Genomic DNA, 22183 nt, shown 5'->3' with positions numbered 1-22183 from the left:
TGGGTTGATAAATGACGACCCCAAGAGCTGATATGACTGCTGACCAGTTTGTAGGCGTGCTGTTAGGGGTTAAGTGTCTTGCTCAGGGACACCTCGTCGCGCAGACATGACTGATTACACTCTACACACTCAGCTACAGATGACCCCACCCCACATATATATCCAGTTTTATATATATATATATATATATATATATATATATATCCTAGTGTCATGCTACTAGTAACATTACTAGTAATCTCTCTTTGGCCAATGGGTTCCCAGATTGCATTACTAATATGTGGTACTGCCCAACACTGCTAGTTAGACAGGCAACAAATGGTGGAATGAACCAATACACCATGGTTTATGTTTGGTAGAGTTTTAAATATAAATTAAAAAGTTTATTGATTCATAACTTTTCACTCCTGCCATTCCTGGGTTCCATCTGTCATGGCTGCGCCGCCTACTGGCAAAAATACAAATCTATTTTATTTCTCAACGTGTATACGTGATATGCTCTAGCATTTCATTTCCTCTCTAAAGTGTATCTTTAGCAGGGAAAAAAAGAATTAAGATGTTTTATCTTGTGTTGCTTCTCCAGTTATTCATCAAAACTCCTTCCAATGTGATTCATCTACAGATCAGAGATTAGAACTGTGATGGGAACATTAAACAGGGCTGAAATGGAAGAGAAACGCTATCGCTGAGAGCATTCATATTGGCTAATTATGTGTCCCATAAATACTGAATATTTCAGTTGCTTGGTTAGTCAGTGCTTTGTTTAATGTTTTCCAACATACAATTTAAAAGTCCAGATACTTCAGACAGATGATTTTCACATTTTGTGAGTGGATGAAACTCTCTGGGTCTGATAACAATTTTGTGAAAACTGTAAACTTTTAATTCTCTGGGTTTGATTTAAATTTGGTGTCATTTGTAAACCAGTAAGTGAACACTGAGATGAAAAGGGAGAGTCATTTGTAAACCAGTAAGTGAACACTGAGATGAAAAGGGAGATACAGAAACAAAAGGTAGGAGATGAACAATTCACTCAACTCGTGACTCGTGACTTAAAGATTATTAAAAATGTCATGATATTCACAGGCCACGCTACGACGATTTGCCAAACAGATCGGTCTGAACATGAACATCTCCAAAACCCAAGTGATGTGCATGAACTCAACACCACATGCACCAATCATATCGCATATCTGGGAAGTCTTCTCAGTAAGGACAATGCATGCAGCAGGGACATCAGTATAATGCTCGGGAAAGCTTGCAGCACATTTGCAAGCCTCCAGACCATCTGGAAATCTACAGTAAGCAGTACAGCCCTAAGAGCCAAGATCCAACTGTATAACAGCAACGTTAAGTCAGTTTTGCTGTATGGCTCAGAATCCTGGCGAGTGGTTGAGAGTGACATGAATAAGATAAATTAATTCCACAATGGGTGTCTCCGGAAGATATGTCGCATCTTTTGGCCAGACAAGATCTCGAACGAAAACCTGTACAAAATGACAAACTGTCGCAATATGGTGCTGGAAATCAAACAGACGGCTCAGATGGCTCGGACATGTCCTCCGAATGGATCATAACAGCATTCCTAAAGTAGCCTTGAGATGGACCCCACCTGGAAAGAGGAAACAAGGGAGGCCAAAAACAACCTGGCGAAGAACTGTGATCTAAGAACTGAAGATGGCAAACCTAACATGGGTCGAGGCACAGGATAGGACCAGATGGAAGCAGATATAGTCGCAGCTTTATGTTCCACAGGGAACGAAGAGGATTAAGTAACGCTGCGACGTATTGTGAGCTTGTAGTTTGGCAATTTTCAGCAAAGATATTTTGTCTAGAGCAAAAACTGGAGGGGGCTTATTATAGAACAGAGGGACTCTGGTCAACTGAGTATAGGGTTTAAGTGGGTACAGCCTTTCACTGGCAATTCAGATCAGTCCAAATTAGCATAGAGATCCGGTCTTCCGGCCCACCTCTTAATATTTTCATGTGGGAAATCAGTTTTGAAGCAACCTATGTTCCGCACACAAAACAAGTCTGCTTTGCACTCAGATCTGTACATATCTGCACTGTACCAAAAGTCCTGTACCGAAACGGTCAGATATGAATACGTGTCCTGTTACACCCCTACTGCATATAGTAGCTAACAAACTCGATTGAGAAAATAATTTGCCAAGCTAGCAGTGCTGCACGTCTGCCCTCCCTGAAGTAATATCTCTTAATGACTCTGGCCTCCTGTAATTTAGTCTGGCTGGTTTCATTTACAGCTTTGATCAGCCAATCAGATTAGTGGGGAGTGATGCAATAGTGTTTCCCTCGGAACCTATGAGACAGTGGTGAGTGATGAAGTGAAATGAAGTTGGTTATCTGAGGGGAGTTTTAACTAGATCTGGGATACACAGTGGTCGAGGGAATCACAAAACCAAAAGAAAATTAATGTTACCTTATCCTCTAGCTTTACTGAATATATATATATATATATATATATATATATATATATATATATATATATATATATATATATATATATATATATATATATATATATATATATATATTTATATATATATATATACGCACACTGTATAAAAAATATAGATGTCATAGATCCACATGAACTCACATTTAAACCAGAGACAAATATTGAAACTTTACTAATTTATCCACGGATATCATAATGCTATTTTGATCCCTGTTTAAAATAATTAATTAATCGATCACTTTGTATACTTGTATGCACCTTGTATACTTCCTGTGCCTTTGGATAATACACATTATTGATGGATTTCAGCAGAGGAAAATTAGACTTTTCACTGGGTTTATCAGAATCATGCATGAAGAGAATTGAGAGAACATTGTGGACATATCCAACCAAGGGCCGGCATATCTCTTCCATTTAGGAAATAATTTCTGTTCAGTATATTGATAAAAATTCTAAGGACACATTTTGGATGTGTTGATGTTTTAGACAAAGTTGCTCATGCAAAGATACATAATTATAGACATGACAAGATTATAAAAGAGAGCGATAGACTGAAAGAGAGCATTAGCCCCAATCTTAGAGAGAGAGAGAGAGAGAGAGAGAGAGAGAGAGAGAGAGAGAGAGAGAGAGAGAGAGAGAGAGAGAGAGAGAGAGAGAGAGAGAGAGAGAGAGAGAGAGAGAGAGAGAGAGAGAGAGAGAGAGAGAGAGAGAGAGAGAGAGAGAGAGAGAGAGATGAGAGAGAGAGAGAGAGAGAGAGAGAGAGAGAACATCAGTTCAGTGAGTTCACAGCCTGTAGCTGTGAGTTCGCCTGCTGGCCTCAGGAGTCAATCAGTCTTGTTGTTCGTCTCTGGACTGTTAGAAGAATAGCTGGACTGTAGAAGTGGGAGTTCGAGCCTGAAGCTCCAGCTGAGGTTGTGGCTCAGGGGCTTGGGCCTGGGGCTGAGGGCTAAGGTTTGGTCTGAGGAAAAGGCTTTTGTCCGTGGGTGAGGGGAAGGGTTTGAGGCTGGGGCTGCACTTATAGGGAACAGAGCTGTGAGTGATGGGATAAGGGTTGGCAGGGCTTGAAATTAACTTTTTTTTACTTGGCAGCACTGGTGCTCCCAACTTCAAAAAGTAAAACCACAGGGGCTTTACGCAATATCCTGGGGCTAGGGCTTAAAATGTGGTCGTCTGGCTCTCTGTCCGTCTTCTATATCTTCACTGAGGCAGAGAGCTTCAAACATTTCCACTGAAAGATCTAATACAAATCAGTGTAGAACTGATTTGAATTAGATCTCCAACTGTGCTTTTTATTGGTTTGCCATGATAGCCCTTTTTTTTTTTTTACAATTAGATTTTGTAAAACAAATGTTATAGTAGTTTAACCTAAATAGTACGGCCATAATTATATGTCCACAAAACAATGTAGATAATTGTAGAATAAGGGGCCTGTTCCATGTCATTTAGAAGCTCATCTTTAACATTTTGACTTTAGTGTGTATATAAAATTGTCATTCATCTGTTGTATATCTTTAAAAATAGAATAATTTCTTCAGGCTGCTGGTGAGGACTCTGCATGGTCACCGTCAGTCTATGTGATGGCACAGCATTTTAAAGCAACATCACACTTATTTCACCTCAGTAATTAGTTTCTTGTCGTTTGTCGACTTGCACATCATTTCATGGTGGGAAACATTTCCTACCCCGACTGCCTTCCTCCTCTAGCTCCAGACTACACTTCCCATTTGAAAACCACTTGACATTTATCACACACCCATTTTGACTTGGTTGTTGCGTGATTCGTTCCCCTTCTCGATGCTCTCAGAATTCAGTAAATATATATTTTTCCAGTTAGTAATCTTGTCTTCAAGGGTTAATTGCCGACTGACCTTGGGAGGTGTTTTGAATGCTGTGTCTGCCGCCTTGTCTTCATTCTCGCGTGTCTCATTCTCTATAAAATATTTCCTGGAAAATGTTTCACGTTATGAATTTTGTTTCTGATGAAGAATATTGTTTAGCAAGCATTGTTTTTTTGATCTGTATTAACTTACCGTCATAGGCTACATTAAGAAAGGTGTGATGAGAGACAAAAATACGATGCTATTTGCTGTTTTGGTAAAAAACATTTGCATCTCCCAGTTTGACACCATGTACTTTGTTGCACTTTGTTAACTTAATTAATTAATTATTAAAAAATAGGCGATCTACAAGCTTCAACGTCTTGCGTTGCGAAGTGTTGTGAACATGTAGATCTGTTATTTTTGCTGAATGTTTGCCTATTTTCCTCCGAATGTTCGCCTATTATGACATGCCCAGTATGTAGTTAATAACCTCTAATCACTCTGAAACTGGGAGTTTTCTTTACAGAAAAAAAGTGTTTCTTTTACCTGACCATCAATAAGGTGTAATCTCATCCAAACACATTGGTCTGAACTATGCCATGGCTAAATCCCCTGACAAAAAATAAAATACAAATACAAGCCACTGTGATTCTCAGTTGAATGAGGGGTGAACAAAGTGAAAGGAACAATTACCGTATGATTCTTAATTTGCAATAATCAACCTCTGCTTTTAGTCTTGGAATACAGACAAATGTATTTGATGCTGCAGTTCAGTGGAGAATTAACTTTAGAATAATCCTCAACTATGAGTGTCAGGGATTGAATTAATATTTCATATCTGCTCAGTTTCAATTTCAGAGCAATCGCGATGTAAAAACAATGCCATTAAAAATATTCAGGAATGATCAGATACGGTAACTTAACCACTTAAACCCTTAGTAAACTGGAACTGAGTTGTCTCTGTCTACACCAAATCTCTCTCGCCAAAAGGTATCCCATCTACAAGCTCACAATGTGTTGCTTTGTGACACACTGTGAGCTTGTAGATCTTTTTGTGAATGTGCCCGGCAGAATATGGATGCTGAGGTTCAAGCAGTTAAGAGACGATGAGCTGTCAATCGATACCCTTTGTGAAGACTAAGTCTAGCGTCTTTCCACAATTGTAGGTGGTACCTTCACATGTTGGACAAGGTCAAAGCTAGCAGCAAGGTCCATGAATTCCATTTCCCTTGAATCACTGCAGTCATTGATATGGAAATTAAAATGTCCATATCAGAATTTTGGTATCATGCAGGTGGCAGTCACAACAAGTACAAACTGCTGTGCTTTTATGATTGTAGCAAATTTCCCAAAATTGCATTTGGTGCAGGTTAAGTTATTTGAGAAGTGTGTGTGTGTGTGTGTGTGTGTGTGTGTGTGTGTGTGTGTGTGTGTGTGTGTGTGCGTGTGCGTGCATGTGTGTTTTCAGGCAGTCCTCCAGCCACAGGTACCGGCACCCTGGTCATCCACCTTGATGACTACAACGACAATGCCCCCTACGTGTTTCCATCGGTAGCGCGTGTGTGTGAAGACGCCCATGACATGAATGTGGCCGTTGTCGGGGGACGGGACAGAGACATCCACCCCAACGCTGGACCCTTCAAGATAGAGCTGGGTAAACAGCCTGGGCTGGACAAAACATGGCGGGTCACCAGCATCAACTGTGAGTAATCCACCAGCACTCAATATCAATCTAACTTCTTTATCATGGTGTCACCCTTTCACTGCTGCTACTACTTTGTAACAATAACGATTTAACTTCTTGATCATTACCATGCTGCTGCTACTCACAGAGACACATTGGTTTGCCGTTTTTGTGTCTTTTGGGTCAGCATCCATCCTATGAAGACATCCAATGATTTGAGCATGCCAGTTCCCTTGTTTGAGTGGTCTCTGTTCAGCCTCAGCCATCAGTGTCTTGAATTGCATTGGGCAATGCAACCAGTGCTTGCTTAAAACCTTCACATTTAGCTCTACAATATTGCCGTTGTCAGGTGGAAATCTTACAGGATATGTCCAAAGCTGTTACTTTCCAGGAAATGTAAAGTAACCAGTGGATCCAATGTTATTATTTAGTCACAAGCTCTTGTTGATACTTATTGTTGCTTAAATAATTATAAAACCCACAGACAGACTTAATCTCTTTCAACCTGGCGTCCCTATTTTTGGCAGAGGTGGACATTTTCAACACTTTTGCACAACACTGTCATACAAAGTATAAAATAGGGCATTCATTCAGTCAAAGTATGAAATATGGAGATACAAGATTTCCGCCTGACAATATAAAGAACAACAGGCTGGCCTGGCTGCTGCAGGATAGGAGGAGAACAGATATTATTATTGTACAGTACAGTACAGTACAGTACAGTACAGTACAGTACAGTACAGTACAGTACAGTACAGTACAGTACAGTACATTCACACCAGTTCACCTCCCTCTTCTTCATCCACAGCCACACACTCACAAATCCTGCTGCTGCACAGTTTGAAGAAAGACAACTACCAGCTTCCGCTGCTCATCACTGACTCGGGGGTGCCGCCTTTATCCAACAACACAGAGGTCAAAGTTCAGGTGTGCGTCTGTAAGAAGAACAAGATGCACTGCAGCTCTGCCTGGTCGCACCGTGCCAGCCTTCTAGTTCTGCTTGTGACAGTCCTGCAGCTCTCACTCTGTAAGTGCCATCAGACACACACAGAGAATTATATATGCACTACTATTATTTATTTAATTTTGAATGGAAATCTTCTCAAAATTCTCAATATTACACATTACTTTTAGCATTAAAAAAAAGTGTCAATGTGTTTGTCGCGTTGTGGCCCACGGGAGAAATACACTGAGTGAAGACATAGTGTACCTTACACCGTGGCCTTGTTGAAGGCTGTCTCTGAGTCTGCGAATAATTGGCCTCATTTCAGACCAGTTTTTTTTTTAAATATATATTTTGGGCTTTTCTGCCTTTATTTATAGAGTAGTAGTGAAGACGGACAGGAAAGAGACATGCAGGAAAGATCATCGGTAACATGACTCGAACCCGCGATGCACTGTCAGGCTACACTATAGCCTATATGCCCGGACCGCAGGGCCAGCAATCCGTGCCAAATTTTATAATGGATATCAGTGGTGGTCAAATTGGGCATCATTCAGTATGTCATAGATACATCATACTTTAATCCCAGTCCACACCAATTATTTGCAAACAACCAGTTGCAACTTGCAACCAGTTGCAGTGGTCTGAATTTACCTGTTGCAGGTCGGTGCAGTTTTGGGATTCAGTTGCAAGTGGTTGCATTTGCAACTTGTTGCGTTGCAAATCATTGGTGTGGATTGGGCTTTCGATAATACTTTACTTTATTAGTTTATTTAGACGGGACAATGCACATTAATGAACATTCAATACATGAACGTGAATTAAATCTTCTGAACATGATCTCATGTAAACATGTCTGATTTAGCTAGAAGCTATTTTTCATCTGTAGTACCCACACATAAAAACACCACTGTAACGTGACAAAAACATTGAGGACATTAACCTAAATTCTTAAATTCTTACTAAAGTCTAATACCTAAAATGTGTGTGTGTGTGTGTGTGTGTGTGTGTGTGTGTGTGTGTGTGTGTGTGTGTGTGTGTGTGTGTGTGTGTGTGTGTGTGTGTGTGTGTGTGTGTGTGTGTGTGTGTGTGTGTGTGTGTGTGTGTGTGCGCACGCTCCACAGTGACACTATTCCAGATGGACAGTTAACCCAGCCTTCTGGGAGGAGGAAGTTCCGTCTGGACACGACCAACGACCAGGATCATTTTGGAGGAAGAACACTGGATACACTCCATTGGTTTTGAGTGCTGAATGGTCAGACAGGTCAGACTGCAGTGACTTATGCAACCACATTGGAGTGGAGGAAACAGAAGTCCCAGTCTGAACCAGTGGTCTCACTGGTCACTGACCTCTTTACCATAATGACCTGCAGCACACATTACAACACACAACATCAAGGACGTTTTACTTGGTGCTGTGTGTTGTTTTGGACCGGACTAAGGCTGCAGGGAGATTAGCAGATCATTCTGAGTCACATTCCATGTAGCGCAATGCTGCAAAGACCGATCACAGGTGACACAAGCATAGGCGGTGATTGAGGTTAGGGATAGGCGAAGGCAAAAGGCCCTGACACACTGAAAGCATCATTAACACAAGCATCACAAACACACATCACACACTGTTTGACTCCTGTTTGACTCTGAGGAAGATGAAAGTCGATACGTCAGTCACCCCTGCAAAACATTAAAACACGTGCAGACCAGTCGAGTACTCGAGTATATTTTCTTTGGGTAGTCTCTCCTGAAGTGCCCAGGTATTATTATTTTCTCTGACACATCACACAAGTCTGCCTGTTTGTCTACTTAATTTCAAAACAGACTTGTGTTTCCAGAACAGTCAAACAAGTGAAAACATACATACTCACAATCCAATAGAAGTTTGAAATAAAAAGAGTTTCCCTTTCTGTTTTGCTAATTTTCGGTAGCCAGGTTCTGAAAGAAGTTCAGAACCCACTTGATGCTACAGCCATTGTAAACAATGGGTGTGTGAGCGTTTCACGCTTTCAGTGTGTCATACTTGTTGCTGACAATGATATTTGACGGCAGATATGTTTCATAACTACGAGTCACTGCTCTGCGCTACTCATAATTAAAAAGTGACAGTTTCACACATTGAAAGAGCAGGCCTGCTGCATTAAGATAAGTTATATTTTATTGATCCCCAGATAAATTCATCCTTTCCATTTGACCATGGGCAGCCACTGAGCAGCGGGTGATGACCTGCTCCAGCTTTAAAACAGGATTATCTCCCTAACATGCATGTCTGTCATATTAGTACTTATTGTTGTTGGGTTTTTGAAATCATGTATTTATTGTGATTGTAACTGAGCTGTTCTATTCTTCTGACCACTAGCCTAATATTATTAAACGTGGCAAGACATGGCATGTGAGCCAAAATAATGTCACAGTTAATCCACATACCTTAACAACCTTTCAACCTTGGCATCCCTATTGGGGGCATGCCATTATAGGTGATAATGTTAAAACATTTAAAGAAATAGCAGATCCACAGTATGCTGTAAGCTCACAATGCATTGTGACGCTTGTAGGTGCAGCTATTTCCACTAGTAGTCTAAAACAAAGTATATACTGTATGGCTTAAGTGGTTGATGTGGAAATCGTGGTCTACTGTACTTTTGCCTTTAAAAATGCCTGTACTGTACATTCATTTTGTTTGTCCAATGAATTGGCTAAGCAATAGAAACAGTTACAGCTGGGAAGATGATTTGAATTTGACTATATGGAATAGTCTATTTGAAACACACATTCATAGGAATTATTAAGATCTTAATAATGTCATTTTTATCTGTAATTGCATCTACAGATTTGTCTTCATTGTCTTTTTTTGTGTATGCTAGCACTTGTTACAGTAGCTTATCATGCAACAACAATTGTTCACTAGATCCAGGCGGGATGAGAAAGACACGACCAGATTAAATAGCTAACACAGAATATGGCTATGCCATAGGCTACGGTATTTGGAGAGACAGGCATTTACAGCAGCAACAAAACAAGCAAGAACAATACAGAAGTATACTGTACAACAAGTGCAACATGTATGCTGCAATTCAAAATTAGGTTGGTTACAACAGTGGTTCTCAAAGTGACAGTTTAACCACTTTAACTCTATATAATACTTCAGCTATTCAAATAGCTAATCTACAAGCTCACAACACATTGTGATGCGACACGTTGTGTAGTTTGTCCTTTTTTCCGAAACAATTTGGAAAATCTTTAATATAAATCTCTTTATGAGGGTCCTTGACATGAAAATGTTTGAGAACAATTGGCTTACACTGTACGTACACTATACTGAACTGTATACGTTGTGAAAATGTTGTAATAAATAGTGAATATTATGTAAAAGTGGGTGTATGTACAGTATTTGCAGCTGTTACACAATACATGACTTGATTTTTTTTTTCTTTTGATTTGATTAGACGTTATACAGGAAAAAACACATGTTCATCGTAGAAAAGTCAAGGATACAGACACAGAAAAGTCTTGCGACTTATTTTCATTGTGGTCCTTGGTCTGAGACAAACAACACTGCAACAAAATACATACAGGTAGACAGTACAGTAATAAATAAAACAATCAATGGCTACACTACCTACAGCATAAATACATAATCGCATTGCTAACATAAGTGACCATACTATTCGGCAACATTTTCTAATAGCCATGCTTTGACCCTTATCTTAAAAAGGAGATGGCTGCTGGTGCTCTTTATAGTCAGGGGTAGCGAGTTCCAGTTAACTGCTCCTCCAAATCTAAATGAGCGTTTTCCCATTTCAGTGGTGAACGTGGGTATGGTCAGGTCTGCTATGCTGGCTCTGGTTAGGTGGGAATGGGCTTCGCTACGCTTCTGAAAAAGATTACATAGGTACACAGGGGCACTGTTTATGTAGATGTTATGCACCAGGTTCAGCTGTAGTTGAACTGACCTGGCTGCCAGAGGGAGCCAACCCAACTGCTGGAAATGATGTTTTCCAACATGGTCCCTTGCAGACAGCCCCAAGACAAGCCTGACCAACCTATTTTGAGAAACCTGCAACTTCTCTTTTAGGGCTTTGGTTAGGCCACCGTACCATGAGCCAATGGCATAGTCGAAACAACATAAAACCAGTGAGTTTGCTAATAAGCGAAGACTGGCCGAGTCCAGAAACTGCGCTTTCCTGGCTAAGAATTTGGTTCTACCATTTACCTTACTAATGGTCTTAAGAGCCATGTTTTCACCACCCAGGCTGCGATCAAGCAGACAACCAAGGTAGCTGACTGAGGGTTTAGCCGGAAAGGACTGGCCCCCAAGAGTGATACTGGGTGAGGCCAGTTTGTGCAACCTGGGCTGAGAACCAAATAAAATATATTCAGTTTTGGCCATATGAAGGGATAATTTATTGTCTGAAAGCCAGGTCTTAATACTATTGAATTCCTTGACAAGGGTGCCATTCAACTTATCCACATCCTCATCTGAGGCCAGGATGGCTGAATCATCCGCGTACAAGAACAAATGAACAGAACAGGCAGCTTGGAGGTCGTTTATGAAAATTAAAAACAACAGGGGGCCCAAAACACTCCCTTGCGGGACGCCGCAGGTCACAGGCAGAGCCTTTGAGAGATGGCCTTGAAAGTCTGATTTGGTCCCTGTCTGAAAGATACGACATAAACCAATTTAAGCTAGAAGAGCTCAGGCCTAAGGCTGAAAGTTTGTTGAAAAGTGGTGTACTGTGTCAAAGGCTTTTTGGAGATCAATTAAGATCATTCCACTTAGCTTACCAGCTTCCATTTCAGATCTAATGAAATCCGTAAGGTAGAGAAGACATGAGTCAGTTGTGTGGGACTTCCTAAAACCGGACAGTGTACAGTAGTTTGGAGTCACTGAGGTACCCATAAAGTTGTTCATGAATTACTTTCTCCAGTACTTTGGAAGTGACACTGAGTATGGAGATAGGTCTGTAGGTCTGACCCCGGAAACTACAGACTCTGTAGTTTCCGGGTCAGACCTATTACCCTTCTTAAAAATAGGGATTGTCTTGGCATGTTTCATGTCCAAGGGGACAGTTCCTTGCTCTAGGGACAGATTAACTATGTGTGTGACACATGGTGCAATCAGGTCCGCTGCATCCTTTAGGAACCTTGCAGAGATGTTATCACTTGTGTAAGTATTTCCATTTCACAATGGGCACATGGGCGACTGAGACACAGCCATTGTTTATATATAAATATCTGGTTGTATGTACATCTATTGCACAATAAATGGATTATGTACAGTACATACAACAATTTAACAATGGATACATGGGTGACAGGGACACCGTCAGCGTGTGTGTGTGTGTGTGTGTGTGTGTGTGTGTGTGTGTGGTTCCTGGTCATCTTGCTGCTCATTGATCTGACGCGCCTGCCAGAGGCAAGGACCTAACATTTCATTTCCTATGTACACGCTCCGGCCACCGGGGCAGTGGATGAGATTGGGCCGATCCTGCTGGACTCACAGAGTCCCATTTAAATGCATTAAAACAGAGGGGAAGTGGCTCGTAGATCAAGAGCCTTGACATGTGGCAGTGTGACAGCATGAGGCTGTGGGAACGATTTGTATTTGACACACCAGAATCTCTGGAACATCCATTACCAGCCGCTACATACATCAGGTAGATGATAACAGGTCAACCCCAAGATTAGCACACACAGATGGAACCCACCACAGCTAACAATTTGTTTGACAGTTAACGAGCAACCACCAGGAAGCAGTCAATCTTTATCTCTTGACAAGCACCTAAGACCTTGAATTGAGCATCATCGTCTGTCATTGGGGCTGTCATAATGAGATACCCAAGATGATAGCGGTGATAGGCTATCAGGATGATGGGATGATGTGCTGTCATGTTAATGGTGGTAGAGCACTAACCGCCACACTAGGTTAACTTGTGTCTGCATATTGAACATTAATATGGAATGTTGAGGGTGTTTGCTCAGAACATGGAGAGATGGGATCAGTGGGTGGTGTCTGGCTGTGAAATTGAGTCAGGATTGGAATGCTTGGTGATCTTCAAACCGAAGAGGTTTCAGATAGGAGCTAAAGATAGAACGTTCAGAATTCAAAAGAGAAAATACTAATTAATAATATGAATATAAAATGTTAGATTGCTTCTACTGTATGAACAGTTTCCCTTTTTAACATGTAACATTTCCATAACATATAGGCTAAATGTGAATTCAATAATATTTATTTATGCCTTTGAATATTGTATGTTACTATTACTGAAACATTACTTTCCAATCAATAATTTTGTTTAGACCTGTTTCATATAGTGTATTTGCATTTAACAGAATAACATAGAATATGCCTCAGAATATACCTTTCAGCAATCCAACCACATGGCGTGCCTGAAAATCAATATTGTTCAGTCTAATATGAAACAATTTAAAATAATTGTGCTGGTAGAATTGAGTCCAAAATGGATTTAGAGATCTAATGAAGTTTCACAGACTTGTTTTGTAATTTGATTATGTATGTTTGGAAAACGTCAAAATTTCAATACAGCAATTCAATTGATATTAAAAAGAAAATTTACTTTACTTTGTCTTTGGTCAATTTGAATACTTAAACTCAAGTACAAATTTGACAGAGCAACTTTCACTTGAGTAATATTTGACCAGGAGTACTTTGACTATACACACCAGAGGCTGAGCAGGACCACAACATGCCTGCATCAATTCATTTAAAAGCCCTTGAAGTCCTCAATCTAGAGTTTCCTCTTCCTGTGTTTTGATTTCCTGAACAAGATAAAGCCAAGTACATGTGTATATGGGCATATGCTGAGACCCAGAGGAGCTTCTGCCTGCAAGTGCTCTCTCTGTGTGTGTGTGTGTGTGTGTGTGTGTGTGTGTGTGTGTGTGTGTGTGTGTGTGTGTGTGTGTGTGTGTGTGTGTTTTCACCTTCACCTTGTCTACTCATTCTGTTGTTCAGCTGATATTGTACAGTGTCTACATGTAGTTTATCAGTGTCTCTGTTTTGTATTAATGTGGTGCTGTGTCATATCAGTTTGATAAGATAGTCGTCTCCTTTTCATTAAAACTCAATAGAATCATAGGCTACTGATCAGTGACAGACAGGACTGCAAGTTCACCCAGAATTCCATGGAATAATTGACATTTCCCAGTCTGCCTTGTACCTTGTATTGGTGATTGGACACTTTGTAAATTTGTAAATGTCTTTAAACATTTTGTTAAACGTCCTTAGTATTGTCTTTTAATCAAGCCCATAATGATTAGTTTAACTGATTTAAATTAGCTGTCTACTTAGAGCAAGCCCCCTTAGTAAACTCCCAGTGTGAGAGAGAAGTCGATGTGAGAACTCATCCATGCAAATGGAGTTGTTCTGTTATTAGAATAAATGAATAGTTTTTCTTTTTGAAACAGCCAGGCATTAAATTTCATTGATAGCAGTTGTCAATAACAGAACAGTCCCATCTACTGCAATACTTTTATGATCCTGAATGTCTACTGCTGAACCTGATGAATGAGATGAAGTAATGATTTCTAGCAGGGGTCTTCAAGGTTTTTCAGGCTACTACATATATTCAATATTCATATTAGACTTTTTCAATTGATTTCATAGATAGCTTCATTGACTCATTTGCAAGTACTATCATCAGTATTGTTCATGTATTTTCAGACATTTAAACCGTCAATACTTGGTCTGCTCTTTTGATCTAAGATTCCCCTATGGGGATTTCAACACAAAAAATAAAGCCACGAACCAGCGGAACAGCGCCCTCTAGCGGCATTGACATCAGACAGTGTTAACACACATGCTAACATCAAGGTCTAGGCACCTTGCATCGTTCACACACTGTAATGTATTATTTAATATCATACAATATCAAGGTCAGTGGTCTATGGCACCGTGTATCGGTCACATAGTTGTTATTTATCAAGGTCTATGGTCTATGCTACAATAATTCAAGTTTATTTTTTAATATAGTAAATAGAACACACTGGGCATCTGCTGGGAATTGTTAGCTGGTTGTTAATTAGCTCATACTGAGGTCAGTGCTTATGGGAGAGTATGTACAGTAATGCCTAGGGATGTTAAGAATTAAAGTACAGTAGTGTTAAAATTGTGTTTATATGATGTTTCTATGTGGACACACGCACCAGTTCATTAAGTCTACCTGGATTTCACCTCAGCACCACCCACCTGATCCAGTCCCTCCACCTCCTCCTATATGACCACCCACCTGTCTTAGTCCCCCCCCCTTCCTCATGAAAGGACTACCCATGTCTCTGCCCAGTTGTTTACAAAAATGGTCTACTATTTTTTGCTAGAAATAACCCAGCTGGCACAGGACGTCAATATGACGTTAGAACAACGTTGAACTCCAACGTTGGATGACCGTTGTGGGGTAGTTGAAAATGAAAGTTTGTTAGACGTCATTACCCAACGTTGGTTTGACGTCAACCTCTGACGTTATTTAGACCTTGGATTTTGGTTGGACTCCAACGTTGAATCCTAACATTAATTCAATGTCTAACTAACATCAGAGTTTGACGTCAAACCAACGTTGGGTTATGACGTCAATCAAACTTTCATTTTCAACTACCCCACAACAGTCATCCAACGTTAGAGGCCAACATTAACTCAATGTCTAACTAACATCAGAGTTTGACGTCAAACCAACGTTGGGTTATGACGTCAATCAAACTTTCATTTTCAACTACCCCACAACAGTCATCCAACGTTAGAGGCCAACATTAATTCAATGTCTAACTAACATCAGAGTTTGACGTCAAACCAACGTTGGGTTATGACGTCAATCAAACTTTCATTTTCAACTAACCCACAACAGTCATCCAACGTTAGAGGCCAACATTAATTCAATGTCTAACTAACATCAGAGTTTGTCGTCAAACCAACGTCTGGTTTTGACGTCAATCAAACTTTCATTTTCAACTAAAATACAACTTGTATCCAACGTTAGAGGCCAACATTAATTCAATGTCTAACTAACATCAGAGTTTGATGTCAAACCAACGTTGGGTTATGACGTCAGTCAAACTTTCATTTTCAACTAACCCACAACCGTCATCCAACGTTAGAGGCCAACATTAATTCAATGTCTAACTAACATCAGAGTTTGACGTCAAACCAACGTCTGGTTTTGACGTCAATCAAACTTTCATTTTCAACTACCCCACAACCGTCATCCAACGTTAGAGGCCAACATTAATTCAATGTCTAACTAACATCAGAGTTTGATGTCAAACCAACGTTGGGTTATGACGTCAGTCAAACTTTCATTTTCAACTAACCCACAACCGTCATCCAACGTTAGAGAACAACATTAATTCAATGTCTAACTAACATCAGAATTTGACGTCAAACCAACGTTGGGTTATGACGTCAATCAAACTTTCATTTTCAACTACCCCACAACAGTCATCCAACGGTAAAGGCCAACATTAATTCAATGTCTAACTAACATCAGAGTTTGACGACAAACCAACGTTGGGTTATGACGTCAATCAAACTTTCATTTTCAACTAACCCACAACCGTCATCCAACGTTAGAGGCCAACATTAATTCAATGTCTAACTAACATCAGAGTTTGACGTCAAACCAACGTCTGGTTTTGACGTCAATCAAACTTTCATTTTCAACTAAAATACAACTTGTATCCAACGTTAGATCACAGCGTTAATTCAATGTCTAAGTAACATCAGAGTTTGACATCAAACCAACGTTGGGTTATGACGCCAATCAGATTTTCATTTTCAACTAAAATACAACTTGTATCCAACGTTAGATCCCAACTTAAATTCAATGTCTAAATAACATCAGAGTTTGACGTCAAACCAACATTAGGTTATGACGTCAATCAGATTTTCATTTTCAACTAAAATACAACTTGTATCCAGCATTAGAGCCCAACTTAAATTCAATGGCAAAATAACATCCGAGTTTGACATCAAACAAATATTGGGTTATGACATCAATCAGATTTCCATTTTCAACTAAAATACAACTTGTATCCAACGTTGGGCTCCAACGTTGGATACAAGTTGCAGAAAATTTAAATCGGGTTGACGTCATAGTACAACATTGGCTCAACGTCAACTCTAACGTTAAGAGTACAATCAAAATATGACATATTTCTAACGTTGGAATCACGTTGTATTTTAGTTGAGAATAAAATGTCAATCCAACATTAGTTTTAACAAATGTGAAAATAATAAGGGTAATAATAATAATAATAATATTAATGGATTTTATTTATAACGCACTTTACATTTACAAGAAATCTCAAAGTGCTTACATAAGGCAAATGCATAAAATCAAACATCTCACAAGAAACTGAAACAAAACAATTAAAACTGGGGGCATAAAGCCTAGAGGTAAAACCAGCTAAAAAAATGCATTGCTAAAAAGGTAGGTCTTTAATCCTCTCTTAAAGCAGTCGACCGACTGTGGTGCTCTCAAGTGGACAGGGAGGGCGTTCCACAGTTCGGGGGGCGACCGAGCAGAAAGCCCGGTCGCCCATGGTGTGTAGATTGGCCTTGCGGATGTTGAGGAGGTTGGTGTTTGAAGAGCGGAGGTTGCGGGTCGAGGGTTGTAGGGAGACTAGGTCCTTTAGATCTTTTGATATTTTGTATTGGGTCCGGAAAGCAACGGGAAGCCAGTGGAGTGAACGGAGGATGGGTGTGATGTGCTCATGTTTGCGCACTCTCATCAGGACCCTAGCAGCGCTGTTCTGAATATACTGGAGCCTTTGAAGGCTCTTGCTAGGGATCCCGATGAGAAGTGCGTTGCAATAGTCCAACCTGGAGGAGACAAAGGCGTGGACGAGCTTTTCTGAATCTGCTAGCGTGAGTGTGGGACGGAGTTTTGAAATGTTTCTGAGCTGAAAGAAGGATGTTTTGCATAGGTATTTGACGTGGGCCTCAAAGTTAAGGTGAGGGTCTATTTTTACTCCCGGGTTTGTGACAACTGGTGAGAGGGGGAGGTCCTGTCCGGAGAAGGTGATGCTGGTTATGGGGGATGTTTTTATCTGGTGTGGGGTGCCTATAAGAATTACTTCGGTTTTGGAACTGTTTAGCTGCAGAAAGTTGTTACTCATCCACGCCTTCATCTCCTCCAGGCAGGTAGTGAGAATGGATAAGGGCGGTAGTGATGATGAGGATGATGGCTTGGTTTTTATGTACAGTTGTGTGTCATCAGCATTGAAGATTGCATTCTTCTTTAGTTCCCCTAAAGATAAATGACAGAAATAAGCTATTTTAATAACTCTAGCTTGATTTTTACATTATGAAACATCTTTATTGACTGACAGATATCTGTTCAAAAGTTTGGAATCAGTGAGAAATTATGCTTTTGAAATGATAGTTTGCAGATATGAGTTCTGTCTCTGAATGGCCATCACAATTGCTTGATCTAAATCCTATGTTGGGAACAGCTATACCGTAAGGTTCATGAGAAGTTTTATACAAACCAGTCTCAAAGTACGGCAAATTCTACTGAAAATAAGGGGTGAAATTTGACCTGGATATCTAGAGAATATGACATGTAGAATGCCTAAGGTCTTTAAAGATATTGCTGCACTTGGTGGATTATTTAGTAAACAGAAATGTTGAAGAAGTTATTACTATAATTATTATCATCAATGTCTTGGCTGTAGGCCTACTTACTTAATTTTCACAGTGATTCCAAACTCTTGAACTTAGGCATAACTGCCAACGTATATAAAAATAATCAACATTTTGTAGCACTCCTTGTAAAATTTAAATTAGAAAGATAATGGAAAAGGTCAAGGAAAAGTTACATCGGGCAATTAAAATGTTTAACTTACCATATGCAACGTCAAAAAGACACAGGCCCCGGGGACTTATTCTTGCCATGATGTCAACAGAGGTTGTACTGGAGTGTCAATTCATGTGACATGAGGAACGGCATCATTCTTCTGGGTGCATCATCCAATGAATTACCTCCTGTGTCTCCAACCATGACAACCTGAGAGTATGGTAAAAGTCACAGGAAGGAAAATGCCATATTAAGTGAACAGCTAAGATATTATTCTATCTTTACACCTCTTAAGGTCTTTAAACACCAGGGACATGACGAATAAATTATACAAATACTTCTTTAGAATATATTGATGCTATCGCATCAAAACTATTCATATACTGTAGATGATGCCTCATTTTTATAGCCGTTTGCCTGATGCCTTTAGTAGCGGTGAAAAATCAAACTTGTTTTAAATCAAAATGATGTTGCTTTATTGTGAAATAATAGTGAAGTTCAGTGTGGAGGTACTCACCCGATGTATTCTACTTGAGAGGACCTTCCACCTCTTGATGTCTCCCATCTAGCATGAAAATAAGAAATACACAACACATTATGAATGAAAAATATACTTGACGCAAGATAGAGACTTCCTCTCACAATGGCCTCATGCCATGGCACAACTACTTCAGAGAAAACCCAAGAAGAAATTGTATTGTGAACCCAGTATGGTGAATTATATCGAATCGTTGGTTGAGTGAAACTTCACATCCCTGCCCTTTCAATATTAACACTATAAGACTGCTTTTTCATTACACAGCTGACTGTAGACCAATGTTTTCTAGTTTATCTGTGCCTGTTTTGTTTAACTGTGTCAAAAAATCATCAGGGTGCCCACAGCCCTGTGGGAATTTATAACTCAATTAAAAATGTTCCAGGAAAGTCATTACCGTGGGAAAGCTGAATCATCTAATTCAATATATATTTTTAAATTCCAACCAATTTAAGGACATATTACCCCTCAAATTAACGCCCTGATATTATACTTACTTTGGACTTGGTGGAGGCTCACCAAGTCTGGATCACGGGTGTTTGGAAGCTGAAGTACCTTTACAGTGGTGTCAAATGATGTGCTGTGGAAGGCAGATGATATGTTGATTATACTTGGATGCTTGGACATACATATTAATATAACAATAGTAATTAAGAAGAAAATGAAGTCTTGAAAAAACTGATTATCAGATAGGCTATCTCTGCCTTCCGAAATGTCTGTGGACATTTAAATTCAATATGGGCTGGAACAGCAGCAAAAACGACAGCTATCAAACCTACACCTACTTCATTATCAGCTACTGTATATCAAGTATCGGTTAATGCAAAATACTAACTGTTCTTCACTCTGTTCTTCGGCCATTCAACTGCACAGGACCTACTTCAATATTTCAACTTAAGATGGTTTACCAATAGATCTTTAACATAGTGTTTACATTCCTCAGAAATGGAAAAAAACTTTGAGAAAACGTTGGATTATAGTTGCTTAACAGCACAAATTAAAACCAACAAAATATCAACGTCTAATGGCGTTAGAATTTAACGTTGTGTATCATAACGTTAAAGGTAGGGTAAGTGATTTGCGTTGGTTAAAATAATTGTTAAATAGCTCTATATTCTGATAGTACTCATTGCTATAGAGTGTTTGTTCAGTATTAGGAGTCTCCTTGTCTCTCCAGCTCTTTATTAAACAGAAAATGCATTTTCGTTTCAGTTTCAGTTTCATTTCCAATTTTATCCAACCAGGACAGAGAACTCAATCAGGATACAGATTAAACAAGTGAAATTGGAAGTGATGACACTAAGAAATGAGCATGCAAAATTGGAACTGGAACACTATACAAATTAAGCTTAAAAATTGGTACTTTCTCCTGATTGGCTGAGATTTTGACACCTACCGAAAAATGTATTTTCTGTTTATTAAAGAGCTGGAGAGACAGGGAGACATCTGTTACTGAAAAAACACTCTATAGCAATGATTACTATCAGAATATAGTATTTTAACCTTTTAGCAAAATACTTTTTGTTTTAACCAAAAAATATCACTTACCCTACCTTTAAGCAGACATTGGGCTTTGATCACAATATCCGACAACAGAATGTCGGTATTCTTTGTCAATTTGACGTTAGCATGATACGTTGAACAGATGTTGGTTACTCACCAACACAACTAAAATCCAACAAAAAAATTGTGTTTAATGATGTTATAATTTAACATTGTGTGGTTGTTTGCATAATGAGGTTAAGCAGACGTTGGGTTTTGGTTACAATACCTGACAACAGCATGTCAGTATTCTATGTCAAAATGACAGCATGATACCTTGAACAGATGTTGGGTATTGGTTACTCACCAACACAACTAAAATCCAACAAAAAAACAACGTTTAATAATGTTGGAATTTGACATTGTATGGACGTTAGCATAAAGACAGTGATTCCAAACTCTTGAACTTAGGCATAACTGCCAACGTATATAAAAATAATCAACATTTTGTAGCACTCCTTGTAAAATTTAAATTAGAAAGATAACGGAAAGGTCAAGGAAAAGTTACATCGGGCAATTAAAATGTTTAACTTACCATATGCAACGTCAAAAAGACACAGGCCCCGGGGACTTATTCTTGCCATGATGTCAACAGAGGTTGTACTGGAGTGTCAATTCATGTGACATGAGGAACGGCATCATTCTTCTGGGTGCATCATCCAATGAATTACCTCCTGTGTCTCCAACCATGACAACCTGAGAGTATGGTAAAAGTCACAGGAAGGAAAATGCCATATTAAGTGAACAGCTAAGATATTATTCTATCTTTACACCTCTTAAGGTCTTTAAACACCAGGGACATGACGAATAAACTAAAATCCAACAAAAAAACAACGTTTAATGATGTTAGATTTTGACATTGTGTGAACGTTAGCATAATGACGCTAAGCAGACGTTGGGTTTTGGTTACAATACCTGACAACAGCATGTCAATATGACGTTAGCATGATACGTTGAACAGACGTTGGGGATTGGTTACTTACCAATCAATCTTCAACATAGTGTTTACATTCCTCTATTATGTTTATTTTTTTTAGGTGGGCTTCACTGTTAGGCTTGGCCAATATTAGACTGAAAATAATGTAATATAATTATTAAAACTATGATAAAGGCTACACAATAAAAAGAGTATTCAAATGCAACCAACCCTTATGCCTGATTTTTTGTTACACTGCACTGTCTCACACAAAAATAGCTGTGAGGCATGTGAGCTTTACCCTTCAATAACACACATTCCCAACTGAAAACATGAATCATGAACAACAGAACTTCCCCTAAAATAAGACATTATCTTTAAAAGCTGCAATTTAAATGTTTAACTCAGCAGCACCAAGCCACCAACACAAAGCAGTGGGGATCAGTCCATCTAGTTAAAGGAG

The 22183-nt window shown here is 39.4% G+C and overlaps 1 protein-coding gene and 1 long non-coding RNA gene across 2 annotated transcripts in view; one reads left to right on the top strand and one right to left on the bottom strand.

Moving 5' to 3' along the window:
- LOC308092245 (cadherin-13-like) overlaps positions 1-8223 on the top strand; it is a gene marked incomplete at its 5' end in the record, with an annotated part of 141355 nt that extends 133132 nt beyond the window's left edge. Inside the window, 3 exons of the mRNA XM_080438090.1 lie at positions 5768-6001; positions 6792-7010; positions 8051-8223. Coding sequence (XP_080294216.1) covers positions 5768-6001; positions 6792-7010; positions 8051-8076 — 479 coding nt within the window. The 3' untranslated portion in view covers positions 8077-8223. The remainder of the gene's footprint in view (positions 1-5767; positions 6002-6791; positions 7011-8050) is intronic.
- Positions 8224-18150: 9927 nt separating this feature from the next.
- Positions 18151-19362, bottom strand: LOC308091951. The gene is made up of 3 exons (XR_013933757.1): positions 19245-19362; positions 18777-18937; positions 18151-18178 (listed from the first exon to the last, which is right to left on the bottom strand). It is a non-coding gene; the product is annotated as an uncharacterized lncRNA (long non-coding RNA).
- Positions 19363-22183: the final 2821 nt, after the last annotated feature.

Source organism: Gymnoscopelus braueri (genome assembly GCF_963280865.1).
Source record: "Gymnoscopelus braueri genome assembly, chromosome: 9".
Lineage (NCBI taxonomy): Eukaryota > Metazoa > Chordata > Actinopteri > Myctophiformes > Myctophidae > Gymnoscopelus > Gymnoscopelus braueri.
The sequence above is the reverse complement of the archived record's forward strand: the minus strand, read 5'-3'. Positions and strand labels throughout refer to the sequence as shown.